General features: G+C 47.0%; 1 protein-coding gene across 3 annotated transcripts in view; it reads right to left on the reverse strand.

Annotated features, from left to right (window-relative positions):
- Positions 1 to 18,177, reverse strand: part of ZFP64 (ZFP64 zinc finger protein) — a 75,753-nt gene that overhangs the window by 46,667 nt on the left and 10,909 nt on the right. For all 3 annotated transcript variants that reach the window (XM_018058047.1, XM_018058046.1, XM_018058045.1), the window contains exons 3-5: positions 12,036 to 12,197; positions 10,412 to 10,474; positions 6,179 to 6,430 (exon numbers count right to left, since the gene is read on the reverse strand). In XM_018058047.1, the coding sequence (XP_017913536.1) occupies positions 6,179 to 6,430; positions 10,412 to 10,474; positions 12,036 to 12,197 (477 nt within the window). The remainder of the gene's footprint in view (positions 1 to 6,178; positions 6,431 to 10,411; positions 10,475 to 12,035; positions 12,198 to 18,177) is intronic.

Genomic DNA, 18,177 nt, shown 5'->3' on the forward strand with positions numbered 1-18,177 from the left:
AGGCGGGCGGCGGAGACCTTCTAACTGCGGCTCCTAGCGGCCCCTGGGAGGGAAAAAAAAAAAAGAGGGGTCCGGGGCTTCTTTCCTTTCCCCAAACTTTCCCACCACCACCATCATAATACCCGGAAGGAAAATGGAGCCTGAAAATCAAAATTAATCGTCCCCCGTAAAATAAGATTTGTGAATATGCTCAGTGTATCCTTTAAAACAATCAGGCTAGCTCTTCCTACAGTTAATGTGCTTGCTCTGCTACCGAACCATTCACAGATGTCTAATTTTGCATAATCCGTTGATTTTGATTGAGTTACGTGTTGTAATAGATTCAAGGGTACATTTTCAAATCAGTCAGCTCCGTGCTCACTCATCAGAATATTCTTTTTACAGTGATTGAGACGCCCCGCTTATACTTCGTGTCGATTTTTATCATTAAAGATGTGTTTATTGCGTGCAACTTATTTATCCCACATCGCCAGCTGCGTTCTTTACTCTTGGAGTTACAAAATCCAGCTGCTTGATTTTTTTTTTTTTTAAGATTCATGTTCGGTGAAAGATGAACAGGAAAAGCGAAACTGCAAACATCTGAAAGGACATGGATATTCCAAATTTATTTCCTCAGTGAATGCCAAGTCCCAATCATCTGATAACTGAAGCAAATTGGAGAGCCCACCCATTGCAATGCTGTTTGAGCAAGAGAAATAGCAGCCAAGAGTCTTCGGTGGCTTCTGGGAAGGCAGGTGCCCTGCTGAGCATTCCACAAGAATGGTCTCATTTGAAGATCCCGACATTCCTATGAGGTGGGTACCACTGTCAATATTATTCTCAGTACTATTTATGAATGAGAAGACTGAGGCCTAGAGGGGCTACATCACTGGTTCACAATCACTGGGTAGTACATGGCAGAGCTCGGATTCCAACCCAGGCTGATTCCAAAGCTGGTATTTTAGGTGCTGGGTGATTATCTGTACATACGACCAAAGCTTTCTTACCATAAACTTAAAAGAGTGGGATTGTGTTCCAGCTTTTTGGTACAAGACCTATAACATCATCGTGAGATGTTTGATAAATGCAATTAACAATGGCAGGGAGCAGATTAAATAAGCTTTGAGAAAATGAAGACGCTCCAAACCAAACAACGCTCTGCATGACTAAAATGCCACTAAGGTCATTCACACGACACTCTCGAACAAGGAATGGTAAGCTATACAGACTATGGGACAAATCCGGCCCACAGTTCATTTCTGTAAATAAAGTTTTATTGTAACACAGTTGCGTGCATCTGATAATGTGTTGCTGACGATTGCTTTCATGCCGCCACAGCAGAGATGAGTAACTGTGACAGATGCTGTATGGTCCACAAAGCCTACAGTATTAACTATCTGGCCCTTTATGGAAAAGTTAGCTCCGTGGTAGAGAGTCCGCCTGCCAAAGCAGGAGATGCTGGTTCGATCCCTGGTCTGGGAGATCTCACGTGCCTTGGAGCAACTAGGCCTGTGTGCTGTGACTGCCGAGCCTGGGCTCCAGAGCCGGGGAGCCGTGACTGCTGAGCCCTCGAGCCCTGAGCCCATGCCCCCCACTGGGAGGCGCCACGCAATGGCAGCCAGCACCCCGACTGTGGGGCGGCCCCCACTCACTGCACCGGGGGAAGGCCCACGTGCAGCAACAAAGACCCGGCACAGCCATAAGTGAATGTATAGAACCATCAAAACAAAAAAGAAAAAGTTTGCTGACTTCTGCCTTAGAATGCTGCTCGTAACCTTTTTCATGCCACGGGACCCCTTTTTGGCAGTGAAATCCGTGGACCCTTTCTCAGGACAACGTTTAAAGGCACAAAGTAAACTAAAAAAAAATCAATAGGAAGACAAGAGAAACTAGTTGCACTGGAAGTTATTAAAAATCGAAAGAAAAAAGCCTGTGATTTGGCGATGTGTGTGCTTTATTAGTGCATGAAGTGACAAGCTGCAGAGGCGGGTCTGCTGCTGCTGCTGCTAAGTCACTTCAGTCGTGTCCGACTCTGTGTGGCCCCATAGACGGCCTCCTACCAGGCTCCTCTGGGACTACAATACTTTCTAAATAGAGAAGAAAGTAAACTTTACTTTGATCGATCAAAAATACTCGCTATAAAAAGATCTGTGACTTCTATTGACAAGGTCACACATACTGGAATCAGATTGGATGCCTGTTTTCATAACTGAAGGACACATCACGCTCCAGTAAGATCAGTGAGAACGAAGATGTGATTTTTTCCCTCATCCAAGTTCATGGGCCTCCTAAATTCTACTCATGGATCTCGGGGTGGAGATGTCTGTGAATTCAGAGGAAGAACTGTTGCTTCAGAATGTTCTACGAGGCATTCCAATTACATCACTGCCCCAATTGTGACCATCTGTTTGCCTTTTTTTTTTTTTTTAAGCAACCAGCAAAGGTCAAACCTGGAAAAACCAGGTAACCAAGTCTCAGAGCTGAGTTGCAGAGCTTAACAGCACTTTCTGACATGAAAGCAGAGGGTTTAAATCTCTTCGTCATCATCTTTTTCCTTTTTTAAAAAACTTTTATACCTTCTTTCTCCTTTTAAAGTGAAAGTGAAAGGTGCTCAGTCATGTCCGATTCTTTGCAACCCCGTGGACTGAAGCCTGCCAGGCTCCTCTGTTCATGGAGTTCTCCAGGCAAGAATACTGGAGTGGGTAGCTATGCCCTCCTCCAGGGGGATCTTCCTGACCCAGGGATAGAATCCGGTCTCCTGCATTGCAGGCGGATTCTTTACGAGCTGAGCTACCAGGGAAATCCTTTTCCTTTTAACCGTAAATTAATTTCTTAAATGAGGCAGAAATGTTAGTACCAGTCCCATAGTACCAGAAATTCTCCAAAGCTAACGACTACGTTTGTTCCTGCCCACTACCTGGTTCCCACAGTATCTGATACCTGGTAGGACTCAATGAGTGGTGCTCAATGGATAAGCAACTGATGTGTTTAAGCTGACAGAGCTTTCTTGAGTTCAGGTTGCTGCTAAGACAAGGTAGTTGATCCAAGAGAGGAAAAAGTAAAAACAAACTTCTATTAAGTCTACAACTTAAAGAAATTACAAGTGTCACAGATTTATAAAACGGAAATGAATGTTCCATGGAGACCCTGCATAAGTGGCATACAGTTAAATCTTTAGAAAATATACCTTTTCTGCTGCTGCTGCTAAGTCGCTTCAGTCGTGTCCGACTCTGTGCGACCCCATAGAGGGCAGCCCACCAGGCTCCCCTGTCCCTGGGATTCTCCAGGCAAGAACACTGAAGGGGGTTGCCATTTCCTTCTCCAATGCATGAAAGTGAAAAGTGAAAGTGAAGTTGCTCAGTCGTGTCCAACTCTTAGCGACCCCTCAGACTGCAGCCCACCAGGCTCCTCCGCCCATGGGATTTTCCAGGCAAGAGCACTAGACCAACTTAAATATGCTACTATAAATGGCAAGCTTTCCCTCCTAAGTTGACTCTGACCCACTTCACTAAGTGCATCCTTCAGTGCCCCTAACTTAGGTGGGAGAGACTTCTGAAGAAAAGCAAATGGACAGCAGTCATGCCAGCATCTTAACTTGCTATAGTATCATAATGCTCCCAGAGGTCCCCACCTCCTGGCCCTCTCTGCACCCACAGCCTATCCCAGGTAAGTGATTATGCAGGCTCTCCTGGCAGGGGCAGGGTGACCTTCCATGACCCCACAGATGATAGCCTCAATCATGTCGCTGGGTTTGGCAGACGGTGTGCCAACTAGACTTGATGCAAGTAGCGGCTTGAACCAGGGCCCATGAGTCAGGCTCTGCCCACGTGTGCCTCTGTCACCTGCTCCCATGAGAAGGCCAATGCTGTCCTTGCCCGCAGAGCTGGGCTGCTGCAGCCAAGGCCCCTGGACACCCGGCCCACAGCCGGCAGAGCCTTGCATCTGTAAGTGAGCCCAGCGAAGACCAGCAGAGTTGACCAGGTGACACTCAGCTGATCCCCAAACACACGCAGAGAAGGCATGCTGCTGAGTCCACTGAGGCTTTCTGGGGCCTTTTGTTACACAGCATCATTGTGACATTAGATGACTGATACACATATTAGCATCCAGAATCACAGTGCTGCCTTAGCAGAAAAGTACAATATGTGGCGCTGACTGAGCGCCTGGGCGGCAGGTAGAGGCAGGGAATAGTGGCGACGGTCAGAACTGAGCGGCAGATGTTTGGCAAAACTGTTACCTGTTGTGACTCAGAAGATAGAAAGTGTACCCACTGAAGTTTGGATCTGAGCAAAGAGATTAGTTCTAAGCAGAACAGTCAAAGTGTCTTACACGCTGTGTCTGATAAGGTCCCACAAGAAAGAGACAAACTCAAACAAGAACAGGCCATTTCAAAAGAAATCTAGAGATGATACAGAAAGTCAAAGGTGTGCTGGTCGGGATGAAGCTGCTCATCTCCAACCAGCAAACGATTTTCAAAGGAAGACAAAGATCACATCCAGGGAACTGATCGCAGAGGGAAGAACAAACAGGGAAAGAGGGGTGAAAGCATAAGGGTCCTGCTTAAAATCTCCAGAAGAATAAAGCTGGTGCCGGCTAAGTCCTCTCAGCTGGACAAGGATTCCTAAAAGTCTCACTGGTTTCAACCTCCAGAAGGCTACACGCCAAAAGTGTCTATAATTAGGTTTAGAAGAAGGCAAGCCTCCAAGAGGAGTATGGGTGTGGCTTCTGGCACACAGACACACAGGAAGTGCAGAGTTTTAAGGGAGCTCTACTAGCAACGATGTCACCAGTCTAGAGAAAAATAAAAGACCCCAAGTTTCTCTAGGATGGAAGCAGGTGGAGAAAGTTTCTCAAAAGTACACTTCCACTCCTTTTCAGAAGTGGAGAAGGAAGGGGACGCTGCAGGGGACAGAGCCGAAAGCCAGGCAGCTGGGCCAACGCTTATTCAAGAAACACTCCCTGTCCTCAGAACTGGGGGACCTAGAAGCATCTTTCCAGAGAGAGTTCAGAAATCTGTGGACCAGTGACTTCCAAGTGCCTCCTGTTCCTCCCCCTTGGAATGGCAGGATTATTCCAAGTATTCTGACTGTGTTTCACTGCTATTGGTTGGGAGTGTGGGGACAGACAATTTGTCTTTCTATTTCAAATTCAAAAGGCTCTAGGTCAAGAGAAGCCATATCTATGCCTGATGGAGATCATAGGATCCTGGCCTTTAAAGCTGATTCTATGATTAGATGTGACTTATGGGGGTCTGGGGAGAGCAAGAACCCACCTGCCTGTCAGAGAGAAGTGGATGATGGTGGAGTGAACTCCGGTTGGTGTGAAGACGGCCTTCGCCATGTAACCTTTGATGACCCTCCACTGTGGGTGAGCTCAGCCCCACCCCTTGATACCAGGTCCAATCAGGTAACTGACTTTAGCCAACGGGATGCAAGCAGAGGCTTGCCATGAGCTTACACAGAGGGGCATACTCGTTTTGTCTGCCATCGTCCCACTGGGCCCAGAAGGAGGCCATGAGGTATGCGGACACAGCCAGACTGCCCCAGCTAAAGCAGGGGGACAGCCGGCAGATGCCCAGCCAAGGTCAGTGGACACCCGGCCTTTCCCACATACGTGATTAAGCCCGGCCAAGATCAACGGAATGTCTAGCCAACTGCCTGCTGACCTGAAGTATGTGAGCAATGAATGCTTTTACTAATATATTATGCCACGGAGATTTTGTGGTGGTTGTTACACAGCGTCAGTGAATCGAAAGCTAACAGACACACACTTGCTAAAAGGAAAACGTACCTAATTTGTTAAGTTACCTACTCTGCTGAGTTTTTCCATCAAGCTGTCCCATGATGAAGTGATGAGTATTCTTTAAAACAATCATCGAAATGTCTAACCACATGTTGTGCAGACACTTACTAAAAATGCATTTTATATCAAAATTTCATTTAGAGCACCTTCTTGATGAAATGCTAGTGGGTGAGTTACAGAGCTATATAAAGAAATGCATAAAGCTGGAACTTGACTGTTCTCCCCTGTTGTTCAGAGAAAGATGCTTCTGAGCAGTTGACGAGCAAGACGGCACCCTGGGGGGGTGAACTGCTGCGCGCAGTTCCCTGCCCGAGGTTGTGACTCAGCGCGGGAAGGTGCCGGTGCCTGAGCGCCAGGCCGGTGGGCGCGCAGGGCGAGGGCCGCACGGGGGACTTACCCGTGTGGGAGCGCAGGTGCACGGTGAGCTGGCTGGAGTTGCGGCTGGCGTAGGGGCAGAGCTGGCACTTGAAGGGCCGCTCGTCCGAGTGGATGCGCAGGTGCTTGTTGAGGCTGCTGCTGTCGGCGGCCGCGTAGTCGCAGCTCTTGCACTTGTAGGGCCTCACGCCCGTGTGGCAGCGCATGTGGGTTTTCAGCTTGTCCTTCCGGCTGAAGCACTTGCCGCAGACGTCACACTTGTGGGGCTTGTCGCCTTCACACAAGCAGGCGCGGCAGCAGGGAAAAAGCGAAAGGAGAGAAAGGCTTACTCCCCGCGGCCTTAAGAAAAGAGTAAGGCACAGTCGCCCAAGAATATTTGGAAATTGCCCCCTCCCGCCCCCTCCGCCGCCCAAACTAGACGGATGGGTTTTAGTTGTCAATAGACAGCTGGTGGGGAGCTGCTGTGCAGCGCAGAGAGCCCAGCTTGGTGCTCCGTGATGACCTAGAGATGACCTAGAGGGCGGGGTGGTGGGGAGGGAGGGAGGTTCAAGGGGGAGGGGCTATGTATATATATATATGTGTATATATATATATGCTTAAATATATACACACACATAGCTGATTCACTTTGTGGTACAGCAGAAACTAAAACAAGATTGTAAAGCTATTATACTCCAATTAAAACATAAAACTAGATGGGGGTCCCCTAGTGGTTCAGTCGCCGAGACTGCACTCCCGATGCAACGGGCTAGGGTTCAATCTTTGGTGAAGGAACTAGATCCCACAGGCTGCAGCTAAGACCCAGTGCAGTCAAATAAAGAAACAATAATAATGAAAAAAGCTAGATGCGTAATCAGCAGAGAGCTGGCATCTTGGGAGACGGGGAACTGCTTCTATTTTGTTGATTAGGATTTTCTAATTTTTCTGACAGTGAATATGAATTCCTTATCAATTAAAAATAGAAAGCAGCTCAAATTTTAAAGTGCAGCTAAGTAAAAATGAGAAACTTTGTCTTTTATACCCATTTGTTCTTTTTTCTTTTTCATAACAGACACAGCCCAAAACTCAAGAGTCTCTGAGCTTATGGCTGACCAGCCTAAGAATACATTTCTCAGCCTCACTTGCAGCCAGGGGTGATTCTGCAATAAAGTCACCATCAATCAAACGGCAGAGGAGGTAGATGGTTCCTTTCCTAAAAGGAAATTGCTTGACTTTTACTTTTTCTCTTTCCACCTGTCTTGCCAGCTGTTACCATGACATGGAAGTGAGCAAACATGTGAGGACATCACGGCTGCCGAGGGTGGATACGTGCCCAACGCACTGTGACAGCAGGCGGGACTTCAGTCCTCAGACGGCCTCCCAGAACACGTTGCCTGTCTGCCTAGACCACCTGCTCACCTCTGGACGGTTATGCGAGACAGACAGACCCCTGCCGTGTGGTTACGCCAGACAGACACAGACCCCTGCCGTGTGGTTACGCCAGACAGACACAGACCCCTGCCGTGTGTGAGCTGGCATGTGAGCTCCTTTGTTACAGCAGCTTAATCTGTACTCACTGACACACCTGTCGTCTTGCCACCCTTGAAAGTGAAGTGAAAGTCGCTCAGTTGTGTTCGACTCTGCGACCTCATGGACTATGCTATACAGTCCATGGAATTCTCCGGGCCAGAATACTGGACTGGGTAGCCTTTCCCTTCTGCAGAGGATCTTCCTAACCCAGGGGTTGAATCCAGGTCTCCTGCATTGCAGGTGGATTCTTTACCAGCTGAGCCACAAGGGAAGCCCAGGAACACTGGAGTGGGTAGCCTATCCCTTCTCCAGGGGATCTTCCTGACCCAGGAAGTGAACTGGGGTTTCCTGCATTGCAGGCGGATTCTTTATCAACTGAGCTATCAGGGAAGCCCTGCCACCCTTGAACACCTGCCAATTTTTTGATGTATGCTTTTCTGATGACTTTTGTATGTGTGTGTACATTTTGGGGTACAAAAGCCTTCCTGACCAATATCAATTTAAATACTTTTTGAATGGTACTGTGTCTCTCAATGATTTTACTTAACACTTTCAACTTGGATTAGAATCCAGGATGGCCTTGCCTTCTTAGCCAAATGCAACACTGTCTCCCTATTATTGGCTACTTTCTTATACTTGAAATAATTTCAATCATGTTCATATCATTAAATTTCTAGAACATAATTGTTAAGGGTGAAGTATTTCACTGTATGGATGTACTGTAAATTAATGAACCAGTTTCCTACTTGGCCATTGAAAGAATGAAGTGGATACACCTACATATGGATGTGGAAAGACCTCCAGCATTAAGGGAGAAACAGCAAGCTGCAGTGAGAGTGTCTACAATATTAATTTCATAAGAAATGGAAAAAGTACATTTTGTGTCTGTTAAAGCCCAGTATAGGCTTCCCTGGTGGCTCAGATAGTAAAGAATCTGCCTGCAATGTGGGAGACCTGGGTTTGATCCCTGGGTTTGATCCCTGGGTCGGGAAGATCCCCTGGAGGAGGAAATGGCAACCCACTCCAGTGTTCTTGTCTGAAGAATCCCATGGACAGAGGAGCCTGGTGGGCTGCAGTCCATGGGGATGCAAAGAGTCAGACACGACTGAGCGACTCATGCCAAAATTTAAGAATGAGACACGCTGGACTATAAAGGCTGATGACTTTGGGGCATGTATCAGATATGAAGGAGGCAGGCAGTGAGTCAGGATTTTCACTTTTTACATACCAAACACATATTTTGACCAAATCCTAAATAGCTAAGTGCTAAAGTCAATTGTCAGTCAAAGGTCATCACTATCTTCATAGAATAAACATCTGGGATTTAAGAATACATCTACAGAAGTGAATTAAAGATTATAATTTTATTATTAAAAATGTTCATGGTCAGAAAATCCAGCAACCATCACTTCTCGTTACTGTCAGCTGCTACAGCTGTGGGTTGCCATCCTGCGTACTCCGATGCTGGACAGTGGTAGAGCCGGGCGGGTGGTTTTGGGCCAGCTCTGCTGGCACAGAGTCCTGCTCCCGTTGGTCCTGGCCACACCCTCGTCTAAGGCAAGGACACTCTGTCAGCTCTCCGACTTGAAGATGTTAATGGAGACGCTACAGTTATACAGAAGCCACCTTACAAACCCAAGCCTGGTTAACTGGGAGGAGAGGACACTCCCTGAGGATCTGCAGCAGTGAACTTCAGGCCACTGTCCTCACTTATACTTTATAATATTTCCCTAATTTTCGTAAGTCATCATAGCACTGTACTCTTGCAATGATGAATATGCTATATGTGACTGATGGAATTTCAACATAGGAAACCCCCAGGAGAGATTTACTGCTTGGTACATTGAGAATGCTTACCAATACCTGAAACATAATAATTTCAGAGTCTGATAACTCGATGAAATTCAAATGATGAGATGCTGTGAGGCTGATTAGACCTGTGGCCAAGGAAATATCTGAGATAACTGCTGGATATCTTATTGTCTTCATTTTCCCTTATAGATACTTTATCTGAGGCTAAGTAGCAGATTTTGGGCAATTAGTGATGCCCAAGACAAATTTCAGTGTCCCTCCCATATATAGATGGATACTCATTGAACTTATACATGACTATACCATTTGACTTATAAGCACCTAATACTTTGTTTAAAATGGCCTAAAAGCAATTCCTTCTCCATGCGTAAAGTCTAGGAGACACAAAAATGATCCATCAAAGGAAATTAAATCCCCAGAAATCACTGTGGTTCTCTTTTCCCATGCATCAGTCTTTTTTTTCTCCTTTGAAAATAGTTTGTGTTAAATTTCCCCTTGGAAACTGCAAAAATCACACACTCAGGTATCCGTCCAATGACCAGTGTAAAGATACCTAAGTGAAAAGTTGCTATTCTCCCCCTTCTTGCTCTGTTTACCGGTCATTACACACACACCACACACACACTTACAAGATATTCTCCTCCAGATGAGAAGAGCAGGTGCATTTAAGTTGTAATTAATTCTGGCAGATCAATACTCAAAATGCCCATACCTGTTCACATTTCCTCTCCTAAGTTTGCTCCTATCAATTCTAGCACTGAGTTTTCTTGCTCTAAACATTTGCTGCCAAAATCATGTGTAGAAACAGCATCTTGTTTTTATTTCACTTCTGTCTGTGTTCCCGTGACGGCCAGTGAGGTCTGAGTCATACCAAGTGTCTGACTTGTCTGGACCCCCAGCTCCCAGCAGAGGAGGGACGTGTGTGACCACTTACCAGTGTGGATTTTTAAATGACGTTCCATGTCCTTCATACCATAGGCAGTCTTGAACTGGCAACCTTAAAAAGGCAAGGAGAGATCAACGACAGAGGGACACAGTCACTCTAGAACGGAGAAGCCGCAAAGCAACTTCCTTAACCGACGGATGGACATTAACAGCACGGCAACAGGACGAGCCGGAGAGGCAGTGGCAGCCCGCTCCAGTGCGCTGCCTGGAGAATCCCGGGACGGGAGCCTGGTGGGCTGCCGTCTATGGGGTCGCACAGAGTCGGACACAACAGAAGCGACTTAGCTGCAGCAGCAGCAGCAGGACCAACAGGTATCAGTGTGAATCCTGATACCAGGAATCAAGAAGCATGTAACATCACTTCTGTGCTGCACCTAAGTCTAATCAGACAGACCCAAAGTGATGAACATTTTATGCGATAACTGGCCTGTTACTTTGCAAAAATATCAAGTTCATGAAAGACAAAAGCTTAAAGGAAACTAAAGACACATGAAAACTAAATGCCATGTGTGATCACAACTTGGGTCCTGGACCAAGGGAAAAATATTTTTCTTTTGATACAGAGGACTTTAATGAGAACAGTTGGCAAACTCTTGATAAAGTCAGCAGTTTGATAACAGCATTTATCAATGCTAATTTCCTGATTTTGATGATTGTACTGTGGTTATATAAAAGAATTTCCTTGTTTCTAGGAAATTTATATTAAGGTGCTTAGAGGTAAAGGTCATGTCTGCAACTTTGAGGGGAATATATGTTCATTTAGAAAAAAACAGGGGCTTCCCTTGTAGCTCAGTTGGTAAAGAATCTGCCTGCAATGCGGGAGACCTCGGTTCAACTTCTGGATCAGGAAGATCCCCTGGAGGAGGAAATGGCAACCCACTCCAGCATTCTTGCCTGGAGAATCCCATGGACAGAGGAGCCTGGCGGGCTGCAGTCCACGGGGTTGCAAAGAGTCGGACAGGACTGAAGTGACTAACCCACCAACCACCAGAAAAAACAAAGCAAATGTGATATGTTAATATTTGGGAAATCCGGATGAAAGGTAAAGGTCAAAGGGAAAAGAAGGGGCGGGCAGAGGAGGAGATGGTTAGTTAGCTTCACCGACTGCAATGGACATGAGTTTGAACAAACTCCAGGAGACAGTGAAGGGCAGGGAGGCCCAGCATGCTGCAGCCCATGGGGTGGAAAAGAGTCAGACACAACAATAACAGAAGACTGCTCAGAAACTTTCTGTACTATTTTCGCAACTTTTCCCTAAGTCTGAAATTATTTCCAAATAAATTTTTTTGTTTTCCTTTTTTAAAGTAGGTAAGGGACAATTTTTCTGGATATCTTCCTAAGCTGTAGCACCAAGAAAAATTCACAGAAATCTGAAATTCTCACTGTTCCCATTCAAAGGTCCTTGGCTGTTAAAGTCTCAGAGCCCAAGTGCATGGTGAGCAGAGGCAGTGAGAGGTGCGCCATGCGTGATGGTGGAAATTCTGTGGGGTTGATTTCTAAGCCAGGCAGTTTGCAGCACTTCTTTGCCCAGTTGTCGAGAACCCAGGAGCTCGAGCCCGGGACCTGGTGAATGTCACACTCTCTGCACAAGCAGGACTCAACGTCGCCTTTACCTGGATAGCAGCAGTTGAGCCTCTTCTGAGCAGGTGGGGCTGTGGGCTTTTTGGCACGCGACTTGGCAGGGAGAGAGATAACAGTGGCTGTCTGGTTTTCGTTGCTTTCCGTGGGCAGATAAGTTTGATAGCCATGTTCAAAAACAAATTCTGGAGCTGAAACTAAAAGATAGGATGATTATTAATTTTCCTAATATGCATACCCAGTAGCTTACTCCCTTTGCCTATATTCCTTTGTGAGAATGATTATGTTAGATTGTTTTTCCACTGTTTCTTGCTGCTTAGGAGTGATCACGCGACCCTGTTCTAGCTGATGAGACACTAGAGAACATCCACTGAGGGGGCTTCTGGGAAAGATTTTCTCCCTGGTTTAAAAAAAAGGTGGGGGCAGAAAGAGACGTAAGTTGAGGAAAACTCATTCTTGCTGCCCTGGTTGCCCTGTTTGTCTTTGGACATGGCTGATGAGGATGTGATGTCTGGATCTAGGCAGCCACTTTGTAACCATAAAGGGAGCTGCTGAGCCAGAGCCCTGAAACCCGTTCAAATCCACACTCATTAAACAAAAAATGTCCTATCGTTTATACCAGGTAGGTTTTCTGTTAACTTCACCCAAATGCACTAGGTCCTGTACTTTCAGAAGCTTTATCACAAAATCCTTTCAAAAACCAGAAAGGAGCTGACTGAAGGAATTCTGGGCAAACTACGAATACTCTCTAAACACAAACACTCTTCAAGCACTCCTAAAACCAACCAGCCCAAAAACCAACCTTATATTCTCACGGAAGTTTTGAGGAAAAAAGAATAAATGAAAAGAAGACCAAACATCATTATCATCTTTGTCTTTAACTTTTCTCATTATAACAGGTAAAACAGGCAGTCCCAAATGTCTTTTCTTAAAACTGTTTTTACTGCTTTGTTAATTAAGTTTATAGTTTGCAGTTTGGGAATATGTATTTTCTTTCCTCCTTTATTATATGTAATCGTCACATGGAGATCTGGCTTCAGACAGGAGTAAATACGGCCTCGAGGGCTTTTTCAGGTGAATCTGTCAGGCTGAGAGGCCCTCCTGATGATTTTGAGAGCCAATGTCATATTCTGCTTCCCAAACTTCAGTCACGGAGGCACCACCTTTGACATTTCTCCGTTGTATTTACAAAGTACACTTCTTTAAATCAACACAGGCCTGACATCACTCCCTATTTCAGCTTTGCCTGAAGCAGTAATACCCACTCCAAAGGTCTGAGGTGCCAGTTATGTTTTCTCTTAAAACAAACATTCTCCCTCTTTGAAGCTAAGATGTTATAGACCGTAAGATGTCACATTATTTTATATACAATGAATTTTTAAAAGCTGTCAATTCAACCATGATAATGCACTGCTTTCATATTCCTCAGGTATTTTACATATACTGATATTCCTTAGAGACTGTATATGTATTGAGTGAGTTCTCTAAGAGTTCACTGAACATTTGGCAGGAAATCCACCTTCCCGGCATGCAGCTCTTGGGCGCCTTGAGCAATGACAACCTCACCCCAATGTGTGTCAAAGAACACCCAGGTGGATCGGCATTTGGTGTTTGAGCAAACTCATGGTTTCCCCTTCTTCTCAGCTGAAATATGTCGGGAGGAGTTAAGTGGCTTTTGTTTAAAGCTGGCAAAAGATTCTGACAAACTGATGTTCCAGCTTCTTGCCAAGTCTCTTTGATGACATGACCAACCAGCCCCGCCTCTTGTTGAGATGCTTCATCTACTCTGGGATTTAGCTAGTGGTTTTCAAAGTGTGGTCCCCAGCCCGCAGTGTTGGGTGCCCAGGCAGCAGTAATGGACTTACCTAGGAATTTGCTACAGAGGCAAGTTCTTGGGCCCCACCCCAGCTTACTGAATCGGAAACTCGAGGGTGGGCCCAGCAATCTGGTCTAACAAGCTGCCCACATGATTCTGATAAACACAAGTTTGAGAACTAATGGTACAGACCATGCTTTTCCACGCAGCTCAGCAGTAACCTTAATTCAGCTTTGTCTAGTTGAGGGACTCCATCTCTCAGTTGTTGCTTTGCAAAAACCAATGGTTGTTCCTCCAGCAACAAAATTTGCTTCATCAATATCAGACGGACCCCCTACTACTATTTCCAGGTATTTCTGGGTAGAGTTACTTTTCATCTTCAGCCTGAGTCATCCTGCAGTTTCTCAGGAGACATTTCAAACAGCAATTAAACCCAACACACAGAGCTCCAAAAAAATGCACACTTCTCTGCCAAAGTGAGTAAAACAGTGATTACTGATAACAATCCAGGTTATTCACAAACATGCAAAGGCAATTCCTTGGTGACTGCCTCCGGGCCGGCAGCCGTCTCGCTGATTCCAAGGTGCAGCCCCGTGTCAGGTGTTATGTGTCTGGGAACTGATGTGAGTCCAGGCTCAGCCACTTCCCACGGGTGGGACTTCAGGCCAGTCAAGGAGCTCCCTTGAGCCTGTTTCCCCGCCCCGTCAGCGGGGATAATCACTGTGCCCACTTCACAAGGATATCACAAAGCTTCATGAGAGCATCAGTAGTGCAGGATATGGGCACAGTGAGTCTTAATAAACACTAATTCCTACAGCTGAACAGAACTGGCCACCAAACTCTTAGCGGGAATGATCAAGGCTTAGGGGAGCAACCGCTTCCCCTGGCCTGGGACCGAGGGGCTCCCGTGGTCACGGGACTCGACATAAAACTAGGAGGGCTGGTCACGCCACCGTGACCCCCCGGCTCGTGGGAGAGAAGACGTGGGGGGCACAGGGCTGGGGGTTGTGACGGTGGCCAGGCACTCCCTACAGCCCGGCTGCAGAGTCTGTGACCCTCCAGGAGGCGAGTCCTGGGTTCGGAATGGTCCTGAGCCTGGGATTCCCACCGTCCCTGGAGATGGCCGGGCCTGTCTGCTAACCGCCCCCTGCCCCGCCGCCACAAGCCTTAGCATCTCTTTTGTGGTGAGACACAGCAAAGGGGAACCCTGAGAGTGTTCCGGGTGGCAGCTCCTTTCCAGAAGTCCGGTTTGCAAACACTTCCCCCCACCCAGGAAGCTGTCTTCACATCCCGCTGGCTGTCTCCTTAGGCGCACAGAAATCGACGCAGTCCTGCTGGTCTATTTTGGCCTTTGCCGCGCGAGCTTTTGGCGTCCTCAGGGGAGGCACCCAACTGGAGGGGTCATTTGTGGGGGGCGGTCCCGTGTCTGTCTTCAGATTTGGCATAAATAGTGGAATTTGAGTGTTCAGCATATGTGAAGGCAGCAGGGATAACCCCAAGCACCCAGATCTGCTGAGCTGGGGAAGCGCTTCTAGCAGAGATGTGACTTACCCCCAGGGAAGAATGTTCTCAACCCTTCTTTCCTCTGGGGTGATCTGTAGCATGAGCTGCTGCTTTCTGGGGGTGTGGGTGGGATGCGGGTGTCTCACTTTTAACTTTCTGCAAGAGTTCAAGGCCTCGTCTCCCCCGTGGGTACGGCTCTAACAATCAGGTCCAGTGTTTCTGGATCAGCCCCCACGCCTCCCCCTCCACCCCCAGCAGCTCACACTCACACCTGCTCTCGGTTTCGCTGGACTCTCTGGCTCTCCCTGGCTTGCCAGCGTACCCAGCCGCACGTCTGAGACACGCAGCTTGTTAGGCGCAGTCTCGGTTTGTAGCAGGAGCACCTCGGGTGTTCAGTTATTCACCCATGATGTTGCTTAAAAAGACTGTCACGTGAATTCCATAGGGAACCAAAACCGCCTTCTGAGCTTAGGACCCATTGGATGTCTTAGACCCACTGAGCTCACAGGGGCCGGCTGCAGCTCTTCCCACGAAACTGCTCTTCAAACATCTGAAGTCGTCCACGTCTCCCAAGGCCCTTTGCTTCTCCTTTCTCGTCTTCAACTTAAAAACTCCAGTTTTAATCCTTTTCTCTTTTTTAAAATTAAAAGTGTATTATATTGTCAAAACAAAAGAAAAAGCGACTAGAAAATCCCGGGAGCACGGAAAGGCGTGGAGAAAACCTGACCAACGCTGCCCAGCTGTGGCAGCGTGCCCCTGCAGGGTGTGCTCGCTGAATCCGGCACTTCTCCTCTGAAGCACTCCTCTCTGCTGTAATTAGTTATGTGGCAAAGCATCTGAGGCCCTTCCTCTCCGCCCTTCGGTTGGATGAGCCCAGTGAGGACATGTATTTCTCTCCATCACTGTTTGCTAGAACCGCGCGTGGAACCTGGCACAGCACAGGGGCTCAAAGTACACCTGTTGGTCAGATGGCCAACGTGTTCTTTTTACACAGAGTTTAAAAATACAGAACTAAGATCATGGCTTAAATCGTTTTGTATTCTTTTCTTTTTTATTAAACGATTAAACAATTTTGCTCTGTGAAAGCATTCTGCCACGTTACCAGCTTACCCAAAACACAATTTCTTCTGGCTACATAACACGCCACCATCCGGGCTGTCCCAGCTAAATTAACCCTTTCCTCTTTTTCTGGGCATTGAGTTGGTTTCTAGGGGTTTACCTTTATAAATAACACCTATCCAAAAATTTTAACTTATCTTGTTAGTTTCTCTGCATACCTTCCTGTAAGCTGGAGAACCGGGTCAAAATGGAATGGTCATTTTATGGCTTGGTGACCCATAACTATAAGATCCTTTAGGAAAATCTAAATCAACATATATTCTCCCCTTCACCTTGACAGGACAATATGAGATCATTTTAGTGTGATCTGCATTTCTTTCCTAATTGGTAAAAAAAATCCCTTTTCACTATATTTTATTCATTCACATACCTTCTTTATGAACTGCCTGTTCAGGCTATTAGCGCTTTTTTTTTTTCTATTAAACTTTTACTTTTTCCTCATGACTTGTAAATGATCTTTACAAATTAAGGCTATTCCTTCATTGCCACATATTTAAATCTGTTTGTTTTTCCCCATATTGCCCATGCTTACAGCTCACATTTAGGGGACTTGATTCGAGTGCAAACTCAGCATTCACCTCCTGGGAGAATTCTGTAAGGACTTCTGTAAGGAAAGGTCATCTCATGCTCTTCTAAAGGGTTTTCCCCTCATGGGATCCACACCTGATCCTCAGGTCGGCCCAACAGTCCCAGTTCCAATGGCTGAGCCCAATGCCAGCCTCTGATTCCTGACCCTGCCCCTCTCTCTGCGGCAGCTGGCTGGTCTGGGGGCAGACACGGGCACAGAAGCTGGACTGATCAGACCCACTTGCCCTGTGGTTACGAACTGGAACAAAGACACTGCGGTTTGCTGTGGACATCTATTTTGAAAAAAGAAGCACCCATGTGCCAGATATTGCCACCGATAGAGTTCCATTCTTTCCTGCCTTTCTCCCAGCCCAGGGCTTCTCAAAACTGATCAGGAAGCAGAGATTCTGATGCAAGGTCTGGGTACAGTCTGGGTGTGTTTACAGCTGTATTTTACTCACGTTTTCCGTTCTTTTGCATACCAGCTTTCAGAAGTTCTGCTCTGGACTATTCCAGGAGGGTGTTGGCAGGAGTGGCTGACCAGAAGGGCTTTGGGGCTGGATTCCACTGCTAAGCCCCTTCTCTGTGACCCCTTGCTGGCCTGGCTACACCAAGACAGTGGAACTGAGCCTGTTACCCATCCTAGCCAGTGGCATCTGGGATTCCTAGGGAAGCGTTTCCTCTCTGTTAAAGAGAAGGTCCCTTTCCCCATCCCTGAGCAGGGCTGAGTGAAGACTTGAGGAGGAAAGCAGCCACCTTGTGGCCATGAGGAGGATTACTGCCTGGGAGAGCAAGACGCAAACCCTGGGTCTGCCCTGCCAGCTCTTATCCTGAGATAGGCAGTGTCTCACAGTCCAGCCCTCTTGTAGCTTAGTGTTAGTAAGAGCAACCGAAAGCATCTGAACTAACCCAAGCCCTCGCTGGCTGGCCCAGACTCCCAGGACCCTGCTCAGAACTACCCAGATGGGATTGTTAAGGGAGGGGGCTGGGGATCTCCATCTTACTGAAGCTCCAGGGGGTTCTTTTGAGAAAGGCTGCAATGAGGACTTTACCAAGGGTGCTGAGGGGCGGTCGGATGCACAGCTTCTGCAGCCTGAGAGCTTGGCTTCCAGCCCCAGGTCTGGCTTCAAGCCCCTTTCTGGCTCTGTCACCTCGATCAAGTTATTTAACGC

The sequence above is a fragment of the Capra hircus genome, chromosome 13 (genome assembly GCF_001704415.2).
Source record: "Capra hircus breed San Clemente chromosome 13, ASM170441v1, whole genome shotgun sequence".
Taxonomy (NCBI): Eukaryota; Metazoa; Chordata; class Mammalia; order Artiodactyla; family Bovidae; genus Capra; species Capra hircus.